The sequence below is a fragment of the Staurois parvus genome, unplaced genomic scaffold (assembly GCF_062004578.1).
Source record: "Staurois parvus isolate SC_StPar_1 unplaced genomic scaffold, SC_StPar_1.0 ptg000102l, whole genome shotgun sequence".
Taxonomy (NCBI): domain Eukaryota; kingdom Metazoa; phylum Chordata; class Amphibia; order Anura; family Ranidae; genus Staurois; species Staurois parvus.
In genome coordinates this window covers 3,076,985-3,103,271 of record NW_028317898.1, presented here as the reverse complement: position 1 = coordinate 3,103,271, position 26,287 = coordinate 3,076,985, and the positions used below count along the sequence as shown (strand labels likewise).

The 26,287-nt window shown below is 39.7% G+C and overlaps 1 protein-coding gene across 7 annotated transcripts in view; it reads right to left on the bottom strand.

Annotated features, from left to right (window-relative positions):
- EPHB1 (EPH receptor B1) overlaps positions 1–26,287 on the bottom strand; it is a 380,977-nt gene that overhangs the window by 186,152 nt on the left and 168,538 nt on the right. For all 7 annotated transcript variants that reach the window (XM_089671247.1, XM_089671241.1, XM_089671245.1 and 4 more), the window contains exon 3: positions 16,159–16,840. In XM_089671247.1, coding sequence (XP_089527373.1) covers positions 16,159–16,840 — 682 coding nt within the window. The remainder of the gene's footprint in view (positions 1–16,158; positions 16,841–26,287) is intronic.

Genomic DNA, 26,287 nt, shown 5'->3' with positions numbered 1-26,287 from the left:
TACGGTTGTAGCAGCTAAACACAGCTAGGCCTTCAATAAAAACCAATGTACTGTACACCTTAAGGCAATCCTAACTCAGTCATTGAAAAGTCTTGTTTTGCCTGCATTTCCTCCACTCAAACAAGGGGTGACATATGGCAAACAGATCGAAGGTTGGCATGGTTTATCATTGACTAAATAGCTAAAAAATCACTTAAGCCTGGGGCTTTCCCTTTAAGTTGATTGTTCCACATAATGGGAGCACATATATAGCTACATCTCCTTCTGAAGGTAGAGCAATCTTGGCCAAACTGGGCCTAGCGGATGCCCCATCACTTCAACGTCCACCCTCCACCCCTCGTGTCTCTCCCATTTGGCATACCCCATCTCCACGGAGAGATAGAAGGAGAGTCAGACAGGATCCGGGTTGATAGGTCCATTCTCACTTGCCTATTACCTATTGTTTGACAGTCCTTGGTCTTGCCTATTGTCTTTTATGACTTTACCGAGAATTGAGACACAGGGATTTTGTTTCTTACATCTTACGCTGTCAGGATGTGTATTTCTATGGTTACTGCTATGTTAATTTTATAATCCTGAGTAATATATGTGTGCCTTGCATTGATAGCTGGACGAGTTAAGGTATAACAAGGGTCTTTGGTCCCTCTTAATTGCGCCCATTGGTTTATGGTTCCACAACTCTTTGACACGTTACCCCACCCTGCCTCCTGACATGGCCGGAAGTGTCGCTGCCCGATTGAGGGGTGGCAGTTCCGTTTTCCATGTTTTAGGGAGACAGGGTTTGGGCCCATTTGGCCCCTTAATATTTGAACTTTTTGTTTTATCAGGTATGACAAATTTTCAGCCTGATCCATGTTCTTTAGTTACCTTATTTGTAGGAGCTCTTCAAATCTCCTCTCTATTGTTTTTTGTCTTCTCTTTTTTCAACACTTTAGTGCATGAGGATTGTGTTGTGTCGGTCTATGGACATCATGGCCCCCATCTTGGGGCCGGGGGGTCCCCTGGGTTGGTTCTGCCACCTGTACGTCTGTTTGCTATAGACCTGCGGATCTCTATGTCTAGCCAATTAATTTTAGGGGATATCTTTGTAATGTATACTTTTATGATGATAGTAATAAGCTCTGTTTACTATGGTAATTCAATGTATTTCGCATAATGTCCAGGGTTTCAATTCGCCAAACAAGCGCAAAACGGCCTTTCTTCAATATAAACGACTGGGAGCCAAGATTATCTTATTACAGGAAACACATTTTGCAGCTGCAAAACACCCGACATATTTTCATAGATCTTATAGGCAGGGGTATTATACCCTGCATTCCTCCAAGAGTAGGGGCGTAGCCATCTTTCTACATAATTCATTCCCCTTTGAGGTTCAACATGTGTATCGTGATCCGGACAGTAGGTTTATCATTCTTAAAGGCACCCTTTCAGGTCGAGAACTTACTATTGCTAATGTATATGCACCGAATTCAGCTCAAGCTACCTTTTTTTCAAAATTTTTTGGTACTCTGGATAGGTTTTTGTCCCCTCATCTCTTGGTGGGTGGGGATTTTAATCTGGTGGCAAATCCTCTTTTGGACCGTAGTTCCCCCTCACATTCTTCCCAGGCTTTCCCAAAATCCCTTACTAAGAAATTAGATACCCTCCAGTTGGTGGATGCCTGGAGAGCGCACAACACCGGAGCCAGGGATTACACATTTTATTCCCATCCACATGACTCTTATGCTAGATTAGACTATATATATTGTACCCCAATTTTACTAGCTAATTCTAAGGTAGCTTGCATTCATTTGAGCCCCTGGTCGGATCACAGTATTGTGGCCTTATCTATCACATTTGTGGGATTGGCACCTACTCCTTTCTCTTGGAGACTTAATGATTTTATGCTAACCGATATCGACTCTCGCCAGGAAGTGGTTACATCTATTCAGGAATATTTTCAATCTAATTTAACCCCTGATATTTCCCCAGCCACACTCTGGGTAGCCCACAAGGCGGTCCTACGAGGCTGACTTATCTCCATGGCCTCATCCAGAAATAGAAAACGTTGGCAGCAAATACTACTTCTAACCCGAGAATTAGAAGCACACTATAGAAGCCATGTCGCTAATCCATCTCTGCTTAATAAACAGCTACTGTCCCAAAAGCGCTTGGAACTGAATGCCCTGCTTTCCCAAAAAACTGAAAAGGCCCTTCGCTGGTCGAAGGCCTCATTCCTATTACATAGTAACTCGGCATCTACCATGTTCGCAAGGAAGTTGAACCACTCTCTGCGCCCCCCACATGTGTATAAATTACGCACAAATTCGGGTGCTATCTCATCTCTACCTCAGGAAGTCTTGGGTATTTTCGAACATTTTTATTCAAAACTACTAGCTCCTCCGCAGTCGGATTCTGTCCCTCTGTCGGACTCTTGGCTGGACTCTATACCCCTCCCTGCCCTTACACCCTCTCAGATTGTCACTCTTAATGCCCCCTGTACTTTAGAGGAAATAACATGTGCGATAGGCGCGCTCAAGCGCTCTACTGCGCCGGGTCCTGACGGATTTACCGCTAGCTATTATAAACATTTTGCCTCTACATTGGCTCCATACTTGATAACTTTATTTAATGATGTTTTGCAGGGGGGTAAGTTCCCTGAGGAGATGTTATTGGCTAACATGTCTCTAATACCCAAGCCACAGAAGGACCACTGTTTGCCACAAAACTATAGACCAATCTCAGTCATGATTAATGATCTAAAGATATTTAGCCGTATTTTGGCGGACCGGTTGGCCCCTATCATCTCCTCTTTGGTCTCTCCAGACCAGTCGGGTTTTATTCCCGACAGATTTATTACAGATAACATTCGTCTCACTCTAAATGTTATTCAAGACGCCAATTTACATTCCAAAGAGGTTCTGTTGATGAGTTTGGATATAAACAAGGCCTTTGATAGTGTTCTTTGGCCCTACTTGTTCTCCTTGCTACAGAAAATGGGCTTTAGTGAGGGGTTTTTGGCAGGCATACATGCCCTGTATGACTCTCCTAAAACGAGAATTAGGCTTCCTGGCTGTAACTCTGACTTCTTTACATTGGGTAGAGGTACCCGCCAGGGCTGTCCTCTTTCACCCCTTTTATTTGCGCTGGTGTTGGAACCTTTGGCATCGGCGATTAAATCACATTCGGATATTTCTGGCTATTCATTATTAGTTTCACATTTTAAATTGAGCATGTATGCTGATGATGTTATGCTTTTTATTACTAACCCGTTGACTTCTTTACCTAACTTGTGTGCTGTATTGAACGATTTTGCCAAAGTGTCAGGTCTCACCGTTAATTTTACCAAATCTGTGGTCATGCCTGTTAATGTTCCTGACTCCCTAAGTGCATCTCTCCGTAGTTCTTTCCCATTTCGCTGGGTCAAGGACAGGATATCCTATCTGGGGATTAACCTCACTCCCAGATACTCGGATATATTTGCGGCTAATTATCCACCATGTGTATCGCGTCTCTCTACTCTACTGAAGATCTGGCACGGTTATCATATCTCCTTTCTGGGTAGAGTCACGGCGGTTAAAATGAATATTTTGCCCAAATTGCTTTATCTTTTTAGAGCACTTCCAGTTCCGGTCTCAAAAACCTTTTTGGATCATTTTCAGCGGACTATTAATAATTTTATTTGGGGAAATAAGCATCCACGTTTTGCCTCATCCATTTTGTATCGCTCGCAACGGTCGGGAGGTCTCGGTCTTCCTAACTTTTGGCTATATTATCTCTCGGCTCGCTTTGCGCAATTGTCACAATGGGCTACTATTAACTCTCAAATCCCGTGGATCAAGTTTGAGTCTCAGTCGATACGCCCTTTTTATTTACCGGGAATTTTATGGTCTAACATCTCCCCCCGATCGACTGTTTTTTATAACTCCATAGTGACTCACTCACTGACGCTTTGGTCCAAACACAAATCTAAATTGGGTTTAGTCTCTTCTATTCCCCCAGGTGTGTCATTTTTTGGGGATCCTACTTTTGTTGTAGCCTTTTCTTCCCCTCATATGTTTCGTTGGTGGTATGATCGATCTTTTATCAGATTGTCTGATTTCCAAAGAGGAGGATCTTATATTACCTTTGATATGCTGCGCGTGTTGTTTGATGTTCCTCTTCGCGAGTACCTTCGTTATAGACAGATTAGGCACTTTTTTAAAGCGCACTTTGGCCTTGCCCCATCCTCTCCGATTTCCTTTTTTGAACGTGTCAGCCGTGACTCTCCCAGGGGTAGGGGTCTTATCTCAAATCTTTATCACCAATTTTTGATCTGTCTTTTTCATGCTCCCCCTTTGTACAGACGAAAATGGGAGGAGGATTGTGGCGTCACTTTTTCGGATGAGGATTGGGATTCCATGGTGGATAATATATGCAAGAGCTCTAGATCTCTTTCGGTTCGTGAGACGGCCCTTAAAGTTCTAACCAGATGGTATTATACCCCGTCAAGACTACATGTACTGTTTCCACAAACGTCCCCTCTATGTTTTCGGGGCTGTGACTGCACGGGTACTTTGGTTCATATATTTTGGGATTGCCCGACCATATCTTTGATCTGGCGTAGGATTTCTGAGGTCGCTACCTTATTGTCGGGCGCCCCGATACGATTGTCCATGCAGACCTGTTTGTTGGGGGCCCATATCCCAGGGGTCTCTGATGCCAATCTGAGATTGATACACACATTATGTATTGCCACTTTATGGTCTATTGCCCTACATTGGAGGTCCAATGTTGTACCCTTAGACTCCGTTTTACACAGAATTGACACTATAATGCTTATGGAACGCATTCATTATACCCTACTGGATAAGCTGCACTTATACGATAAAAAATGGGAGTCATGGAGAGATTGCAGACACTTATTACATGCTTAATAACATCCCCAGTAAAAGTTGGCTGGCATGTACTATTGACAGGTGTATCACCTAACCTATTTTGTCGTTTATGTACTTCATGCACTTGTAACTTCCTCTTTTTTTTCTTATCTTCTTTGTTATGTTAATATACCTTTATGTATTGTACTTTTCAAAAGTGCCTTGTTTTTGCTGACAATATCACTTTTAAAATGTGCTGTTGTTCTACTGTCTACTCTTGTACAATAAAATCGTTTGTAAACAAAAAAAAAAATCACTTAAGCCTTTTAGCTACCAAAATATTCTCTATCTTGTGTAGAACCCACCGGTGCATAATTACCAAATAAAAACTCTTGCAATCTGTCTCTTGAGAGCCAGTTATTCCGCTATTGGGAGCTGCCATCTTGCCTATTGTACAGTAAAAGAAAGGTGAAGCTGGCCTGTCAATCACAGTCCTTTCTGTGACAGTCACAAGTGAATGCTCTGTGCTAATGTCAGGGCCCAGGGGCAGTGGTTAGAGGTGTAGATAATGGTTTAACTTTAGTCTTCTGCCATTTTAAGGCAATAGGAAGTGTACCTAAAACAGTCAAAGAGATTAGTATGAATGTACCAGTATGTTTACAAGCTTGGACAATTAAAAGGTTAACTTTAATGTCTCCATTGCCAGAAACCACAAAAATGAATTTCATGTTGTAATGCACTCATGTAATCAGTGGAGATCACTAACTGATGCAAAAAAGGCATCTGCTACATTAGGTTTGCTAGGTCATGACCTTCTCACAGTGGGGAAAATAATTATTTGATAATATAATTTATATTATAAATTATAAAATCTATCATTTTTATCACAGGTGAATTTTAAATGATAGAGACAGAATATCAATCAGAAATCCAGAAAAAACACGATACAATTGTTATAAATTAAGTTGCAGTTCAGTGAGTAAAATATGTATGTGATCCCCTACCAAGCAACAATAATTCTGGCTCCAACAGACTGGCTATGCGCTCATGTGGTACACAGATTAGTCCTGTCAATTTAAGAAGGTGCTCCTAATGACAACTTGTTATGTGTATAAAAGACACCTGTCCACAGAATTTCTTTTTTCTATTCAAACCTTACTACCATGGGCAAATGACCAAAGAGCTGTCAAAGGATGTCAGGGACAAGATTGTAGACCTGCACAAGGCTGGAATGAGCTACAAGACCATCAACAAGAAGCTTGGTGAGAAGGCAACAACTGTTGGAGTGATTATTCGCAAATGGAAGAAATACAAAATAACCATCTATCACCCATGGTCTGGAGCTCCATGCAAGATTTTGCCTCATGGGTAAGGATGATCTTGAGAAAAGTGAGGGATCAGCCCACAACAACATGGGAGTAGCTTGTGAATGATCTCAAGGCAGATGGGACCACAGTCACCAAACAAACCAATGGTAACACAATATGCCACCATGAATTGAAATCCTGCAGCACAGGACTGTCTGAAATCTGCCAATGAACATCTACATGATTCAGAGAAGGATTGGGAGAAATTGCTGAGGTCAGATGAGACCAAAATGGAGCATTAACTCAACTCACTGTGTTTGGAGGAAGAAAAATGCTGACTATGACCTTCAGAGCACATCACTACAGTCAATCAGGGAGGTGAAAACATTATGCTTTGGGGCTTTTTCTCTTTTAAAGGTACAGACTGACTTTGCCGTATTGAGGGGCCAATGGATCCATGTATTGTAAAATCTTGCATGAGACCCTTCTTCCCTCAGCCAGAACACTGAAGATGGGTCGTGGATGGGTCTTCCAGCACAACAAGGACCCAAAAAATAGCACCAAGGGAACAAAGGAGTGGAAGAAGCACATTAAGGTCCTGGAGTGGCCTAGCCAGTCTCCAGACCTTAATTCTATAGAAAATTTGTGGAGGGAGCTGAAATATCGCATTGCCAAGTGACAGACAAGAAACCTTAAGGATTTAGAGAAGATCTGTAATGAAGAGTGGACCAAAATCCCTCCTGAGATGTGTGTAAACCTGGTAACCAACTACAAGAAATGTCTTACCTCAAGGGTTTCTCCGCCAAGTACTACGTCATATTTTACTTGGGGATCAAATACTTATTTTACTCACTGAACTGCAACTCAATTTATATTAATGTATCATGTATTTTTTTAGGATTTGTGGTTGATATTCTGTCTCTATCATTTTAAATACACGGATGATAAAAATTATAGACCCTTCATTTCTTTGTAAGTGGGCAAAATTAGAAAATCTGCAGGGGATCAAATAATTATTTTCCCCACTGTATGTTACATTGTTACAGACAGCCAACATTAGAAAGCAGGATGCCCATCCAGAAAGATCATTTGTGCCTTCCTTGTTTTCAAGCTTGGTGCTTACTACACCTTAGCTAAATGGACACATGGCCTGTCTGTTTCTAGCAATCTATGATGTTCTGTTGACTGCGTAAAGCATATAACCTGTTTGGTTTCAATTCCTGCTTGCAGTTACAGAGTACAATCCAGACAGGTGAAATGTAAACCAAGTGATGTTTATAATGGCGTGGCCTTATAATAGCAGCTCTCAAAACAAGGGGAAAGAATGCTAGGGTTCGTATGTTACAATTGCAAGGTTGCCTAAATATATGAAAACAGCTAGCATGCTACAAAAAAAGGATCCTCAACAACGCTTTACTTGATGTACTGTACTAATTGTATCTCCATCCTAACTTTTGTAATCTATTGGTATGAAGACCTGCTTATTTCTTATGCTTTCTTGAAATTTTTATCTTGTGTACTTTTAAGATCCATTGGATCTTTGCTACTTTGTTTGTTCCTAATTATGCTAATAAGCATTATATTTGAAAAAAGTATGCTATAATAGATATTATGCGTTGAGTATAACATAGAACAGCTGCATCTCATGGCAAAGCTCGTCGGTAGTAAAAACCAGAGATATTTCCAGGGACAAATACACAACCTAATTGCATAGCGTTCTTAAAGCGGAACTTTACGCATAACAACTTGAAAAAAAAATATGTTCTTTAGCAAGGAACATACATTCCACATTAATAACAATGCTACCAAAATCAGTGTGTGCTGTAAATTGTCTCCAGCATTGCTCCTGTTTCTTCTTGCATTGAATAGATTATTTATATAGGCACTTGCCATACACTTTAACAGTAATAAATGAACAATCATGGACTGGATTGCTTCAAATAATCTTTTGTTCAAAAATGAACATCAAATAACCTATTTGGTCCAATTTGATTGGACTTTTGTGTAGGCCTGAAAATCATTGTTAACTGATTGAAGCACTAACTGTTGTTAGGTGTATGGACAGCATTATGTCGCACCCATACACCACTACTTAGTAAACCCGGGCCAGCGTGTCTTTTATCAGTATCTGGGAAGCTGTTATATTGACCTTGTCTAAATGCTTTCTCACCATTTTGTGCTACTCTTTAATCCTCTGAATGAGTAATTGGCTGTTTTTTCCCAAAAGGCCAAGGTGCATTTAACAAGAAAATAAAGAACCACTTTGCATTATGCTGAATTCACGCTGAAGCTGACAGGATTATGGATGGAAAAGCACTTTTTTTCCTCTTGTCCCAAGAGGTTAACAACGAGGTGAGACCTTGGCTTGATTAGGTCTGAGTGCAGCACCCTCATAAATAAATAAGCAAATATTTCTATATTACCAGTCATTGCCTCCTTCACAATAAATAAACAGGCCACAACATATGCTAAGTGTAATAGTGTGTATACTAGGGCTGTTGGCTTCTTGTAGAAGTGCATTTTGTGGCTTCAGGCCTGTGTTTCTTGATGCTATTAGTAAAGTTGTTCTTTAAATGTTCCCCCCACCCCCCTAAGTGGAAGTCACATAGTTAAAGCGGAGCTCCACCCAAAAGCGGAAGTTCCTTTGTCCCCCGCTCCCCATTAAGGATTGGCACCTTTGGGGAGCGGGTACCCGAATTTGACAGGCGATCGGAAGCAGAAGTTGTCCTCTCCCCTCCCCTCTCTCCCTGTAGTCTTCTGGGGCACGTGCCCCAGGATCACATCACCTCCTCACCGCCTGTCAGTAACCTCTGAAGCGCAATCCGAATCGGGTTTCAGAGGTAATGGAGACTTGTTTTCCCAAGTTCAGTATTCTTCCTCCCAGTGTTTATATAAAAATGGGGAATCATAAAGCAGTAAGAACTTTCTTCTGTAACAGAAGCAGCAGCACCCGTAATAGGAAGCAGCAACGCTAACCACTGAGCTTTCATGCTGTCTTATTTTCATCACTGTCACTTATTAATAAACTCTGGCACTTCATGAATACCTAAATAAATAGCCGAGTACCAATTAAAATTGTTTTTGTAAGATCACAACAGAAATATTTGAGCTCAATAATTTTCCAAAATAAACAGCTGCATCCCACGCCTGGCAGCCTTCTTTCATGAGGACAGAATGCCCTAGTACACTAGTAATTGACAATCTGATGATCCCAGTAGAAATATACTACAGCACATACCCTGCCGTGGAATATATTAGAGGTGGTCAGGGCCTAGATCTGCAAAGGGGCAAGGAGGGGTGTACACTCTTCTCTTCCATGGCAATTGACAAATACAGCCTAAAAAAGCATAAAAAGATTTGTCTAACATTCTGGAAGTGTATTCTAGTCAACGTTATATACCAGTCATACCAGTGACTGAAGTTACATTATGTGGGGTGCTGAACTTCACTGTGCATCAAAAATTGTATAAATATATAAAAAGTGCTGTACTGTATAAAAATAAACAATGTAATAAAAGTTAAAAAAATGTGCAATGTACAGCAACTGCAAATTAAACAAACATTGTGATAAACAAGTACAATAACAATACTATTACAATATATCATCAATAATGTCCAATATAATTGGTAATTAAGTCCACACAAAAGAGCTGAATAGCCTGTGATTAACAAGTGCAATCATAATTATGTAGCCATACACCTTGGGGCAATTGCTGATTGAGGTTTCGCCCGAGTAGATTGGTTTCACTAATGGTACAGCATATTTTCAACACATTTTGTGGACTTTATCACATATACACCATTTTATTCGTTTTTTGATCACTGGGCTTTATCACTCATCATTTTGGGTATTATCAATGGCGTATGGCTACAGAGTTATGATTGCACTTGTTAATCAGAAGCTATTTGGCTCTTTTGTGTGGACTATCAGGCTCCATGCACACTGGGCATTTTAATAACGCTGGTAACGTTAGCTGTGTGAAGTCACATTAAAAACATGAGGTTTTTGCATTAGAATTTAGCGGCGTTTTGCCGCTTTTTTTGTGTTCGCATTTTTAGCAGGTCCCCCCCCCCCCCCCAAAAAAAAATTTTTTTGCTCAAAAAAAGTCCACAAATGTCGGTTTGCCACGGTTTACCAAGTTTTACCGCATTTTGTCGCGTTTTTCAGCAATAACGCATTTTACAGCTAAAAAACTTCTCTAAGAACCCACTAGTTCTGTTTTTTTTTCCAGTCAAAAATGCTGATTACAGTCTATGTGTGCATGGACACATAGGATAACATGCTGGGGAGTTTACTGGCTTTAGAAAAAAATATCAAAAGCCAAAAACAGCCGCTGTAAAAACGTCCAGTGTGCATGAGGACTCACAGTTTATTTTGGACATTAATGATATATAGTGTAATATTGTCACGATTGCACTTGTTTATCACAGTTTTCGTTTATCACAGTTTTTATTTCATTTTCAGTTGCTGTACACAGAACATTTTTTATTTTTTTTTTACTTTTATTTTATATTTATTTTTTATAAGCAGCACAGCACTTTTTACACAACCCCAATTCCCAGAAAAGTTGGGACATTGTGTAAAAGCTACATGAAAACAGAATGCAATGATTTGCAAATTTCATAAACCCATATTTTATTCACAATAGAAAATATATCAAATATTTAAACTAAGAAAATGCACCGTTTTAAAAAAAGAAAATGAATTAATTTTTTAAATTGATGGCAGCAACATGTCTCAAAAAAGTTGGGACAGGGCCATATTAACCACGATGTAGCATCCCCTCTTCTATAAAAGTCTGGGAACTGAGGGAACCAGTAGCTGCAGTTTTAGAAGAGAAATGTTGTCCCAGTCTCGCCTGATAAAGGATTCTAACTGCTCAACAGTCCTGGGTCTTGTTTGTTGAATTTATCATTTCAAGATGCGCCAAACATTTTCAATTGGTGAAAGGTCTGGACTCCAGGCAGGCCAGTTAGGCACCCTGACTCTTTCACAACAAAGCCACGCTGTTGTCATAGACGCAGTCTGCAGCTTAACATTATCCTGCTGAAATATACAAGGCCTTCCCTGAAAAAGATGGCATCTGGATGAGAACATATGCCTCTCTAAAACCTGAATATATCTTTCAGCATTTGGTGGTGCCTTTCCAGATGTGCAAACTGCCTATACCGTACACACTAATCCACTCTCATACCATCAGAAAGGCAGACTTTGCACTAATAACAAGCTGGAAGGTCTGGCTTCTCTTTAGTCTGGAAGATGCAGTGCCCATGGTTGCCAAAAAGAATGTCAAATTTTGATTCGCCTGACCACAGAACAGTTTTCCACTTTGCAACAGACCATTTTGGCCCAGAGAAGATGAGGGCATTTCTGGATCATGTTCAGATATGGCTGCTTCTGTGCATGATAGAGCTTTACCTTGCATTTTTGGATGGCATGGCGAACTGTGTTCATAGACAGTGATTTTTGGAAGTATTCTTCAGCCTGTGCAGTGATGTCCATCATAGCGTCATGCCTATTTTTAATGCAGTGCCGTCTGAGGGTCCAAAGATCATGGGCATCCAATATTGCATTAGTGCAAAGAGATTTCTCCAGATTCTCATAATTTTTTGGTAATATTCTACACTGCAGATGATGATATATTAAAGTCTTTGCAATTTTATAATGAGGAACATTATTCTGAAATTGTTCAACAAATTTTAGATGTAGTTTTTCACAGATTGGTGAACCTCTGGCCATCTTTATGTCTGAAACATTTTGACTCTTTAAGATGCTCTTTTTATACCCAATCATGATACTGAACTTTTGCCAATTAACCTAGTTAGTTGCAAAATGTTCTTCCAGCTCTTCCTTGTTAGTACCACTTACTTTGCCAGTTTTTTGCTTCCCAGTCCCAACATTTTTGAGACGTGTTGTTGCCATGAATTAAGAAATGACTTTACTTTTTCTTAGAACGGTACATTTTCTCAGTTTAAACATTTGATATGTTATCTATGTTCTACTGTGAATAAAATATGGGTTTATGAGATTTGCAAATCATTGCACTCTGTTTTTTTATGCAGCATCCTAACCTTTTTGGAAATGGAGTTGTATGTTGATATTTTTATTGTTTGCACCTCTTTTGAAGGTTTGTGTGCAGAATTTTGGTGTTTTTATATTAAAAATTGTAGTTTCTTTGGGTGCTCAAGCACATGTAAAGATGAATGTGTACTGACAGCCAGAGTGGACTAATGATGACTTATTAGTATGCAGATACTCCTTCACTGCTGAGTCAGCAGGCCGTAATTGTGTCCTTAACCAATCTTTGTTGGTACCACTTAAAGGAGAAGTCTGCTGTTTGCCACAAAAAATAACCTCAGAAACCCATTTCCTTAGTTCAGCAAATGACTCATAAATGTCTCAAAGCCTTGTATTTTAGACCTTGCTTTGTTTTGCGGTGTAGACCACTCTTAACTCCGCTGTTGTTGATGCTGGTGTCATTTTGTTTGAGAGAGGTTCCTCTATCCCTTCTTAAAATTCTACTGACATCTCCAAAAGTATCCATGCGAATATAGTGAGAGGAAGCACCTAAGCTGGGGATAGTTGATGATATCATCCTGACATAGGTCCTGTTTACAACTCTGCACAGCCTGGATGTGCTAAAATATATAATGATCTGCGCATGCACTAGTGAAAACATTGTGAACAATAACAGCAATATCTCAGGAATGGAAAGGCCTTGTTGGTAGTGAATAATAACAAGTAGTATGTTTTAGTTGCTTTTAGATGAGGAAAAATTTTTAAGACAGATTTTAGTTCTGCATTAAGAGGGGGTTGCAGATCTACCTATCCCATACCTCGATCATAACTCTGGCTGCACAGAATAATAAATCCTTCGGAAGGAAAACAGTGTCCACATATCTATTTTAACAGTTTATTTAACTGCTTGAGCGGAGTTTAGATTTAAAATACATGATATGTTCAGAGGTGCTCGCAGGGCTTGAGAACTCAAATGGGTGGCCACATCACTTCTTTTACAGACATTCTTGTAATGGAAGAATCCCTAACAATGTCTAAAGGTTTAGTTCACCCTTTCAGAAAACATTAAAAGGTTAACTATCGCCCTACACCCTTCTCCCCACCCCCCTGTTCTTTGCTGCTCTTACTTCCATGGGTGATACACTTTCACCATGCACACAGCCCAGTGTAATGGTCCTGGGTTTTGAAAACTGCACCGTTCTTCCTCTTCTTTCCCTAGGAATGCCATGACAGATTAGAATGGTTCTGATTGGTCAGCACTGGCTCATGACCGCAATTACCAATCAGAACCACTCTAATCTGTCCTGGTGTTCGTAGAGAAAGAAAGGGAAGAACAACGCAGTTATTAAACCCCAGGACCATTGCATTGGGTTGCGTGGATGGTGAAACAGTATTAGACATGTAGGATTGTGCAGTGGGGCTGGGAATGTGGGGAGGGTATAGGGTGTTAGTTGGTCTTGATTTTTTTCTGAAAACTTAATTACCCTTTAAAATACACCTATATTGTACAGCAGAGGTATCCAACCTGTGGCCCACAGTTCGCATGCAGCCCAAAACAGCTATGATTGCAGCCCAAAAAAAAATGTTTAATTTACTTAAAAATGTTAACTTTTGGAAGGGAATTTTTTGTAAAAATGCATTTACACTCAGTGAACACATGTGAGCAAACCAAAATTGTACAGTGTCTCTTTACTGGACTTTTATCTTTCCAAAGAAAAATCTCCCACGTTTCACAATCACACCTTATTCATGTCATCAGTTTTTGGCAACGCCTATGTTTGTGAGCAATTATTTTTAAGGATGAAGCACACGAAGGGAAAAATTAGAACTAAAATATCTGATGAGCACCTTGAGAATTCATTGAGAATTGCTACTACATCCATTGAACCAGATACTAATGCATTAGTTCAGCAAAAAGAGTGTCAAATATCGCACTAATTTTATGCTGCCCTCTTTTACTTTTATAATAAAAAATATTACAAAAATAAAGTTTTAATCAATATGCCATGAACACAGCTAAGCCACAAATTAGTGGCACGGCAATAAAAATAACTATCAGCTTTCTTGATTTTAAACCAGCATATAGCTAAAAATTAATGACAATGACATACAGCTTGGAGGTGCCTTGCAGCTGTGCATGACATTATGTTATACATTCATGAGAGGTTCCCTTTAAAAAATGCATATGATGAAATCCAGGTGGTGTCTGATCGGAGAGCAGTGGCTTGGATCTAAGCATTCACTTTCTACAAGGCGAACATATTGTGAGAGCGAGGCTTTTGTTCATCACTAATATGAACAATGAATACAACAGCAAGTTATACTGGAAAATTTTACAACATGTCAACATTTTATTGCACATCTACACTTTACAGCTGAATTAATTATGTAAAAAGAAATAACTAGGCTCTAGAAAGTAAAAAAAATCATAAAACACAGTCTGCTGGGATTTTAGTGCAGCTGGGAGTGTGAAAATAAAATTTTGGAAAGCTAGGTCCTATGAGCTTTTCTGCCAGTCATCCTTCTAGACTGTAATCTTAGTGGTCTATTTCATCATCTAAGATGTACCAATATGTTGTTATCCATAGCAACCAGTTATATTTTTACTATTTAGTGTAGTGTTAGTGATAAAAATAATTTCCTGTTTGGATGGATATACATTGTTTGGCAGAGATCCGCCTGCCTTAATCAAGTCTCATTATTACAAAAGCCTGCTTTTTTGATGGGTTGTCCCTCTGAATAAAACAATGATGTTCCACTGAAGGCATCTCTATATGGTCAGTTACTCAATGCAGTCAAAATAACTTTATCCAGTGGACAATCCTGAAAGCTGCTGACTTACTGCTGTTTAGACCATTACTTTGGCCATTCACATGGGTGTACTATGTCCCCCTGCAGGCATCCCCCATACATGGCAGCGGGAAAGCAAATATCCAATGCTTATCAATTGCACAACAATCCTCCATTGAACTAACACTAGCTCTGAGAACTTCTATATTTTTGGAGGTCAGTCATTTGGATGTCATTCTAGTTAGTCATCTGGCAGGGAAGGCCTTAAAATGCAAATAAATGTTTACTCCTAGCAATGCTCTAATTAAACTTTTAGTTGAAGAACTACCTGAGGATCAATGTTATCTTTCAACAGAATCATATTAGTGAAGTTCTAGTTAAAGGATAAGTTCACCTTTTGGAGCATGTTACAAATCACTCCCATATGTAGGGTGTAATGTGTAACATGCTCAAGCAGTCCCTCCCCTCTGAAGTTTTAACCAACCAGGCAGATAGACTTGTCTTGATGGAGGGACATTTTATAGGCAGCCCAGAAGGACCAAATAATTACAAGCTATGGTTACAATGTGAACCATGCTTTCAATGATCAGGGCTTCCTGAAGACCATAGGGGGCACAGTGAGCAACAATGGCTATTGGAAATGTTCATGGTTACATTGCCCAGCTTGTTGGGGGCATAAAGTGGAAAAATGAAAATGCTGTACAAGCGCAAAGTCTCAGCAAATACTGTGAAGGGTCCCATGTTCCAGCAACTCCAGGATAGCAAATATTTCCCTGCCTCCAATGTCTCTCTATGGGTGGCCAGTAGCACAATCACAGTACAGTACATTTTAGATATGTCATGGCTGCACCCAAGGTAGATATAAAGTTACATAGTACATAGAATGTATGTTTGTAACACAATAGCCATATCAATGAGATTATTTATTCTAAATCAACCATATTCACATGTATGTATTATAAAAGAAACAAAAAAGGCTATTTGGTTCCTTTAAAGTGAAACTAAAGGCATGTCACTTTTGTTGGACAACTTGCTCTGTGTGTAAATGTGAAAGAAAATAAAAATAAGGGCAAATTAAAATAAAGGAAGTGATATACTGATACTATCAATACAGATCTTAAGTACATACAGTTGCCACAATAAAATATTTTTTGCCATAGTGGGCAAATCCATTAGGTGTTCACACTAGGTAGAAACAAGGTCTTACCTTTACAGACAGTATGATTTTCAGGTTCATATCCAGCTTTGCAGGTACATCTGCCAATGGGTACCATCCATTCTCCATCACCATTGCAGTACAGTTTAATGTGTACATCTACTTCCTCTGCATTAGGGATGCATGTTCCTCTTGCTATCACTAGTGATGTGCTCTCTGCCCCAGTCATGGTTTCTGGGAAGACTGCAAAATTCTGAACCACAGTGGGGCACTTTTTGAAGAAGACACGGACAGACAAGAGTGACATACATGCTCCATAATCCTGGAAGGCTAAATAGAAGCCACTGCGAGTCAATGGGCCAAAACTACGAACTTCAGTGTTCACTTTCATCAGCCTCCCACCAAAGTCCACCTGTGAGAAGCTTTCATCAGCAGCTATGGTGTCTACTTTAAGGTAAGGGGCATCATTCCAAAATGCTGAGTCTTTATTCGGAACATGGGAGTCCGACTCATAGTAATATAAGTTAAAAGTTTCTTTACAAGACCCTGGCACATTAGGGAGGCTACTACAGTCCCGGACTGTAAAACGCATCTCCACATAGACACGCTGGGCATTCCGCCGAGGAATGAAGGTAGTACGAAGCCAGTTGTTCTGGTTAGGCCCAAAAACATTGCACACTTGGTATGTGCGTATTGTGTTGAGGTTTTCATCATAGCCACTCACTTCTTCCCACTGTAGAGAAAAAAAAAATTACAGATGAATCAAACAGGAATTGTTTAATTAGTCTACAAAGATATGACACTTTACTTATGTGGAAATACTGAACTTTTGAATCACCCCTTATTTTTTTTTATTGCTTATGTACTTCAGCCATATACTGTGTAATTTCAATTCTTTTTCTGCATCCTCTAGCAAAAAATAAATAGAATAAGACACTTTGGGGTGGATTTATTAAAGGCAAATAGTCTATGCATATAGGAAGTGCAGCTGCACTCATTTTGCCCAGAGCTTAGTAAACGTGGTAAAGATTCAGTTTATAAAGAAGACCCAATCAGCTGCAAGGAAAATAAAAAAAACAGCATTTTAGCTCGCACACTATTGGATGGTGGAAATTAGCAGAGCTTTACCACATTCACTAAGCTTTAGGGAAAATTAGCACAACTACATTTCCAAATGCAATATCTATTTGCCTTTAGTAAATCCACCCCTTTGTACACTAAAGCTGCGTATACACTAGCAGAATTTTGTTCCACATTTTTCATTGTAAGAACATTGTAAGGACATTCATTTTTCTGTTTTTCTAATTATTAGTGACGTTAAATCAATGTTCATTTTTTACCTCAGAGACGAGAAAATTGGAAGGAGCAAGATGGAACATTTTTCTTGAATGTGCGAATTTATAACAGTGTATGTGGGTGCCATTCAGAAAAGCCCATTCCTTCACAAAACGAATATAAAAAGCAAATGAAATATTGAGCTACTTTCAAATGAAATTTCGAATGTACTAAGGATTTTTGCACAAAATCTCCTAAGAATTTTCATCAGAATTTGCATACATATTTTCATTAGAAGTTTTCCTAGTGTAAACCCAACTTAAGGTGCAGATATGTAGCCAGTATAGCCCATCCACCACCCATGGCCATTTCAAAGGGGATGTTGCTCAGTTGGATTGTTTCATTACAATTCTATTAAGATTGCAGAAGGACGTATGAAACTCCTCTTGCTGAATCAAGAGTGAGACATCATGGATGTTGGGGAGGATCTGTGAGCTGTGATGTCACCCAAGTAGGACATCAGAGGTCAGTTCAAACTTTTCTAAAAATCAAAATATTAGTGACCAGGCAGACTGAAGTACAAAAAGGGGCTACTATGGGTAAGTCAGGCATTCTTTACATATGTAATGTGACCCTTAGCCTAGGTTCACACTGAGATTAATCTTTTTTGCATTGCGTTTTCAGGAATTGGTACTGGAATCTCCTAGAGTCCATAGAATGCAGTTTTCATTCAAGTCTGTGCAGATACAAGTCAAACCACACTAAACTCGAACAGGACCCTTTTGTACATTGCATTGGATTAGCTGTGCGATTCCATGCTTTCTGGAATGCATCAGAGGTCACATCAGTATAAACCAGGGCTTAAATTAAAATAGAAGTATGGGCAAAGCTTTTTTCGGTCATACTTCTCTTCTTGGTCACAGAATTGCACTTACGTTTGCATTCCTATGACCCATAGTCAGTTGACAATGGGCAGTAACCTGCTATCAGCTGACGTAATAGAGCAGCTCCAGGCTCTGAAAGGATCCTGACAATATTGTCAGGAGCTAACCAGCTGCCTGGTTGACAACTGGCTCTGGCTCTCAGTCTCAGCTCGCTCTCCAGCCCGGCGGTCCAGTGAGTGCTGGAGAGGCAGAACAGTATTGACAGTCACTGCTCTCCACTCTGAGCAGACCGAGAACTGAGTGATCAGAGGTCATCCAGAGTCTCCAGTGTATATGAAAAGGAAGCCCTCCCCCCAGCTGATGTTCACTTTGCAAAAACTACTCCTTCCTCTGTCGCAACTGCCACTAAACCTCCCAGTATCAACAGGTGTCAGGTGCTAGGTGGAGTCAGTAACATCGTCATGTGAGAGTGCTCAGGCCTAGTGACTGAGCACTGCTATATGGGAGAAGGTCACATGCTCCCCGATACAAGGGGCAGTGGAAAGATTGTTGGAAAGGAAAGCATTGAGTTTCAGGGGGCCCTTTACACAGGCCTAAATGAGTAAAGTGATATTACGATCCTCAGGAACTCACAGTGTGTCTAGGGACATTATTGGCACTTACAAAGAGTGGCCAGAAGCTAGGTTTAAGATATTTGAACACTTTTCTTTGAGTTTTTTTTAAACATTTAACTGACCATTTTTAAATCAGGGAGATAGGCAAACACTGCATTTTATGCAATGTCTACAATAAAAAACTTTATATATTGGTGCGTTCCAAACCCTAGATGTAGTGGCTGCATTGTTTTTTTTCTGATATTTTCACCTGGTGTTCTAGCCAGTAAAACCTCCTGTGTAGGATGTCTCCACTCTATGGAGCTACCCTTGGACAGCAACATTGTCTATCTGCAGAGAGGGGAGTATGCTAGCAGATTCAGATGGACTTCAATAACAAACTGAAGCTGACCTCCAAATAACATTTTTAAAGCAAACACTTATTTCCCTTTTGGGATAAAGATTTTACATAAATTAATATTGTAAACACCCCTGTCAGTGTTAAATAGTTGTTCTCAACCCTTAACTGCCACTTTTTCTGGACAGCTTGGTCTGTTAAAGAAAGTTGAAAAATAAGCTGCATTATAATACGTTTTTGTTTTTTAGATTCAATTCCATTTTAAAGGCTAAGTTCACCTTTTAATGAACATAATAAATGCATATTTTTTGCAGGTAAAAAGTGTGTATTTTTCTTTCTCTAAGGCGCCTGCAGAGCATTGAACTCACGACCAGCAGATCGCAGGTGCAGTCTCAGGCTCCTGCAGACTCTCCAGATAGCTGTTGGAGCCCCACACAGTGACATTGTTTTCAAACTCTTACAACAGGTGCAGGGTGTAGATCTCCTGCCCACTGACACAGGGAATTGGACATCAGAGGCTGCAGAAGCTAAAACATGTTACATGTTCCACCCTAAAAACGGGTGGAACATGTAACATGTCCCAAAGGTGAACTTATCCTTTAAGGAAGAGTGAAGGAGGACACAATTATGTCAGTTATAATTTTTAACTGTTAAAAAGTAAAAGTGTTTTAGGTTCATAATTGTGAATGCTATGATAAGGTCTTGTGTTTAAAGTTTGGCAGTCCGTATTGCAGTATTGGTAGAATAACCATGAAAAGATGGGTGTTCTTTTGCTCTAAGAGCATTCTTGACAAGCTTTCTCTGGTATATTAGTAAGATCATTGCAGATCTCAGAGACCTAGAGTAATTCATATTCTGCAGACAGATGCTGGTGGTTGAAAGAACGTAGAAGAGGTGATTTATGGAAGGGGATGTGGGTTAGAGGGAAAGGAAACGGAAGCTGTTTCTGCAACATAATTTAGTGATGCTGTAGCAAGACATATGGTTATCCCCTGCACACAGGAACACAATATTAAAAGGCTTTTTGGAGGCTTTTCTGAGTCTCCAGAGAGGTGCAGCCAGTTATACCTTACAGTAAAAATGTAATCTACTGTGAAACCTCCTTCCAGCTACACCTCAGAAAATAGGAGCAATAATAACAATAACAATAGATGGTCCTGGCAAGCACAGATATTATTCAGATTTATGCTTTATTTTAAAATGATCTCAGTAATCATTTCAATCCTTTCCTGATGCTAAAAGGACTCCAATGCTCATTTAAGTCTAGGGGATCAGGAAAAGCAGATTTACTTACCTGTTCCTCCTCTCCCTCTGGCCGTAAGACCAGTCCCCACAGACTCTTCTTCCCTAAGCTCCAGCGGTATGCTGTCCCTGATGACATCAAGACAGATGTAGGGCCCACAGCCCTGCATTGGATGTGAGGACGCTGAGGGACAGTTTATTGTTGGAGCATGGGGGCGCACCGTCTACCAGGGGAGTGGAGAATCAGGTAAGAAAAAGTGCTGTTATCATCCCCTATACATAAATGAGCAGACAATCCTTGCAATGCGGGGGGCAGCTTCACTGCAAGGGAGGATTTTTGTTTTTCCCCGAAGTCAGGCTTTAATTTTTTTAATATATATATATATCTATATATATATATATATATATATATATATATATATATATATATATATACAGTATATACAGTATATATGTTTATTGCTTTCATATACATATATACAGTGAAGCCTCTAAGAAAAATCACAGTTTATATTATCAAAAAGGAGTGAATTAAAGGTATTAGGGCCTATCGGGAACCCAGCTGGGTGAAGCAGTAAGAGGGGAGTTGGTCCGAGGACCCCCCATATTCTTTCAAAATGTTTCGGGGAACTTCTAGTGGTATAAGTGAGCTTTTACAATGGATGCGCTAGATTGATCAGTTGTTTCAGGCTTTAACTTTAACCACTCTTCTCTTGTGCCTATCAATGCCGTATAACATATGTACAGAGTGGTCAGCCATGGTAATATAAGGTGGGACCAGAAGGGCAAAATGAAGAGCCATGCAAAATAGGAAACAAATTGTCACTGGGAAAAATTAGATTGCTGCATGTTAAAGGAGATCTACAGTCACAGTATACACTTTTTATTGTATAACATCAGCATTGTAATAGCAATACAAACTGTAATTACTTCTGACAATCCAATATAAGCGCACTTGAAAAATCTCCTTCCTTGTTGTGAGTGCTGCATGTCTCATGGCCATCTCTTTCCACTACATATCCCATGGACTACATTTCCTGTTTTGATGACAACTTAATTAGACAACTTAAACCAAACATTTCATATTCCTGATGTTTGTCTGCTGTACCATGTATTTGTATGAAAAACTATCCTGTCCTTTTTGTATTGCTTGCTTTGTGTGAGATCCCTGGTGTTCCTGCCAGTTCCTCTGCTTTCCTATTAAGAAATGACCACACTAGGCATGAGAACACAGCACGGTCAGTCATTTAGCTGTGCTCCAATGATCAGATCCCCCCCCCTTCCAGGCATGGCCATTCACTGGGAAGATCAACGTGCTGCAGTTTTTCCTCTCCACCTCTTTGAACTGCTTAAGCAGCTGAGAAGAGAGGGCATGGGATCACTTATATAAGAGGGGGAAAAAAGGTATTTATATTGATTTTTAATACGTATACATAAATGTTTTTCTTTTCATGTCTATGTTAAACTGAATGGGTTGTTTTACAAGGCGAATGTTCACATATACTTTAAAGTGGTTGTAAAGACTGAAGGAGTTTAACCTTCATGCATTCTATGCATGAAGATAAAAAACCTTCTGTGTGCAACAGCCCTCCCTAAAGCTTACCCGAGCCCCATCTCAATCCAGCAATGTGCACAAGAGCCTCGGCTCTTCCAGGTCTCTTGATCCTCATTGGCTGACAGCAGTGGTAGCCATTGGCTCCTGCTGTTGTCAAACACAGCCAGTGAGACAATAAGAAGAGAGTGGAGCCGGGGCAAAGCCACACTCCATGTGTGAATGGACACACAGAGCGGCGACTTGGGAGCGAGCCTGCTCAGGTGCCCCTATAGCTGCTTGCTATGGGGTCACTAGGCGGGAGTAGACAGGAGCACTGGCAGGGGACCAAGGAAGAGGAGGATCGTGGCTGCTCTGTGCAAAATCACTACACAAAGCAGGTAAGTACATGTTTGTTATTTTTAAACAAAAAAAATCTTCCCTTAATTACTTTAGGATTTTTGCAAATGAACAGTGGATTTCAGGGGCATAATAAAATGATTTGCATGGCTCTCCATACTATCCTAAAAAAGACATTAAACATGTTTTGGGGGGAATGGTGGTGAAAGTGAAAGCTATCAAGAAGGCTTTATTGTGCTGCATAAAACTTGAGATATATTTGAACTTTATATTTGAAGCTTTGATGTTAGTTTTCTATATTTTTAATCCTTATGCAGAGTTGTTGCTCTTTAGCATTTTGCTCCATGCTAGTATGAGTTGTCTCTTCTAGAAAACTACAAATCATTCTTTCCCTTTGTGTGAAGCAGATCCCCCACTAAGCATCATCTTGTGTTCTTCTTGCTCATTATCTACATCCCTGCTACTCTTGCATCACAAAGGTAAGTGATATTAATCACAAAGATTAATTTGCCTGGATAGCACTTCATGCTACTTTAGAAATTTGCGCTCCACAAGCTCCGGGGAGGAAGCCACCGAGGCAACTAATTAAAACCCCATCTTAAAAGGCAATGTTATTGTTCTGATAATGAAATAAACAGGAGATGAAGGAGGATAAGGTACATGTGGCGAGACAGTGGTGGAAAATTTCATTCCCAACAACATTAGCGCTTACACTACATGCAAATCAAACCACCATTAATAATGTATGGTACACTATTAGGAAAATGAAGAGCTTGGCAATACAACGCATTATCTTTAAAGGGACACACAGATAGGACAAACATGCTTTGTATTTCTGATTTCCTTCATCTGTATTTATGCTTGGCTGAACATTGTGGACAGTGTGTATGTTTCACATTGGTTGCTTACCTATACCTGGCGGGAGACTCTAAGATTTGTGTCTGATATGGAGGAAACACACTTTGATGCTTCCTCAGATCCTAATTGTGGTTGAGGGTCTGCAGCCTGGAGGCTTTGTAGAGCTTTGAGAGGGATAAAACCTCCATTTCTTCATCTACATATTACCTGGTAGCCAAACTTTGCTAATTAACCAATTCAAGTCTGGACACTTTCACCCCCTTCCAGTCCAGGCTATTTTTCAGTTTTTAGCACTGTCAAACTTTGAGTGACAATTACTCAGTTATGCAATAGTGTACCCAGATAAACTTTTTATCATTTTTAAGATAGAGAGAGGTTTCTTTTGTGCTATTTAACTGGTTCCTGCCCATTCTATTGTAGAATGATGGCCGGATGGGACCTCTCTCATTCTGGGAGGACGTCATATGATGTCCTCCCATCCTAGCAGTGCGGCGATCGGTGCGAGGGACACAGCGCATCACAAATCAGGGTAAAGAGCCAATGATGGTTATCTGGTTATCAGCATTTCTTTTCCTCAGCGCTGTCACTCTTTGAGTGAAGGAAAACCGATAACCGGCTTTCCTGTGGCAGAACACATTTACACTGATAATCAAGGCACTGATCACCAGTGCCCTGATTATCAGTGCAGCCTTTTCATTGCACTTCAGTGCAGCCTCATCAGTGCAGCCCCATCAGCGCAGCCTATTAGTGCCCATCAACATAGCCTATCAGTGCCCATCAGTGCAGCCTCATCAGCGCACATCAGTGAAGAAGAAAAATTACTTATTTGCTAAATTTTATAACAGAAATGAAGAAAAAGGGTTGGTTTTTTTCAAAATGTTTGGTATTTTTTTCCTTTGTTTAGCAAAAAATAAAAAAAGCGATGATTAAATACCACCAAAAAAAAGCTCTGTCTCAAAAAAACTGCTAAAAATTTAGTTTGGGTACAGTGCTGCATGACATCACTGAAAGCTGAAAATTGTCTGGGAAGGGAGGGGCGGGTGAAAGTGCACAGTATTGAAGTGGTTAATCACCACTGGGTTTTTTTTTCACTTTTTGCTACATAAAGGAAAAAAGACTGAAAATTTTGAAAAAAAAAAACATGTTTTTCTTAGTTTCTGTTTTAAAATTTGGCAAATAAGTAATCGTTCTTCATAAATTTAGGCCAAAATGTATTCTGCTACATTTGTCTGGTAAAAATAACCAAAATCAGTATATATTATTTAGTCTGTGTAAAAGCTATAGAGTCTACAAACTATGTATAGTATATCTGAAAATTGATCAGTCCTGATGTACCAGCGGTCTCATTTCTTGAGGCCCTAAAATGTCAGAACAGTACAAATACCCCCCAAATGACCCCTTTTTGGAAAGTAGACAGGAATTTAACAAGAGGCATGGTGAGTTTTATGAAGCTGCATTCACATTTTTTCTCACAATTTTATGGGAAAATTAGGATTTTTTTTTTTTTAACAAAGTTGTCATTTTAACAGGTATTTCTCGCATATAGCATGGGCATACTTACAATTACACCTCAAAACACATTCTGCTACTCATCCTGAGTATGGGGATACTACATGTGTGAGACATTTCCACAACCTAGATACATAGAGAGGCCTAAAATCCAAGGAGCACCTTCAGGCATTTCACGGGCATAAATTACACATGCAATTTCCTGACTATTGATCACATTTTTGGAGGCCCTGGAGCACCAGGACAGTGGAAACAACCACAAAATTACCCCAATAGCAACAGGCTCTTACCAATTCACATTTAAGAACTTACACTAGTTTCATGTAATACTTTTGGTAATGATTACACACAGTAACTGCACTCATTCATTTCTGTTTTTTTTTTCATTTCTGTCTGGAGCTTAGTTGCAAAGCAAATTCCAGGTCAAGCCAGGTTTTCTCAAAACTATGCAAAGGTTTGAGAACTAGGAAGGTTTAATGGTTTATAGCCTGACATATAAATGTAATGTGATATAGGATACAACACCTAGGGAAATAGTCATTATTGTTATTTACACCCTTTAAATGATCCTTGCCCCCATGGGTCGCTTTGTTTGGCAGCACGAGATGAAGGTTTGAAAAAAATCTCCCAATATGAATTTATACTGTAACTGCTCTAAGTGAGATCACATCAAAGCTGAATGAAAAATGTCTGTTCTCTGGCAGCTTTCCAAGTCTGCAGTAAGGAACGCAGACACAGGGGGTACAGGTATCTGAACAGCCAGATGCATCTTGCTGAAGCTACCTGCCCAAAAGCAACATGTTTGTTTTATAACACAGGAAGCCAACTGTTGCAGTAAGTGAGAATAAGGGATTCTTATGCAAAAGGAAAATACCTACGTGAAAGCTTCAAAGTGAAATTGTGTTGGGCTACATGCTCTAAAGCATCTATAAAAAAAAATTACACATGTGCTAAAAATCTTTCAGATTTGTCTAACATGATTACTTTGTAAGCAACTTCTAGCATGATTGTATGCACCATCTAGAAGCCATAATGTAATATTTTCCCTGAAATACCTCAATCAGGAAAATACCACATTATGGCCACTAGATGGCCCTGACAATCAGGCAGTTGTGCACATTTTTGTCACATTCCTACAACAATTTTATGTATAAATAGACCCTAGTGTTAGTGATGACACTTAGAATAGGTTAAAGCAGTATTAAAGAAAAAATAAAATGTAATATATTGCAGCTTAGCAATCATTAGATGTGGTGGCAGCATCGGTTTTCTTTTTTTCCTTCTGATTTCACCTGATGATCAGGCCAGTAACGCATCTCTTCTTTTAGAGTGCCCTGACTTTGGATTAATGAGCACTGGGGGGAACCTTTGGACAGCAATATTGTCAGTCTGGGGGGAGAGGAGTGTTAGATCTACTACATTTAAAAACACTAACACATTGAAGCCAAACTTTATTAGCAGCTGCAGAAAACAGATTTTTTTTCCTCTTGGGATAAAAGTTTTACATGAATAAATAAAAGCTTATTATTTTAAGCACTCCTGTCAGCAGTAAACGGTTTCTCTCAACCCT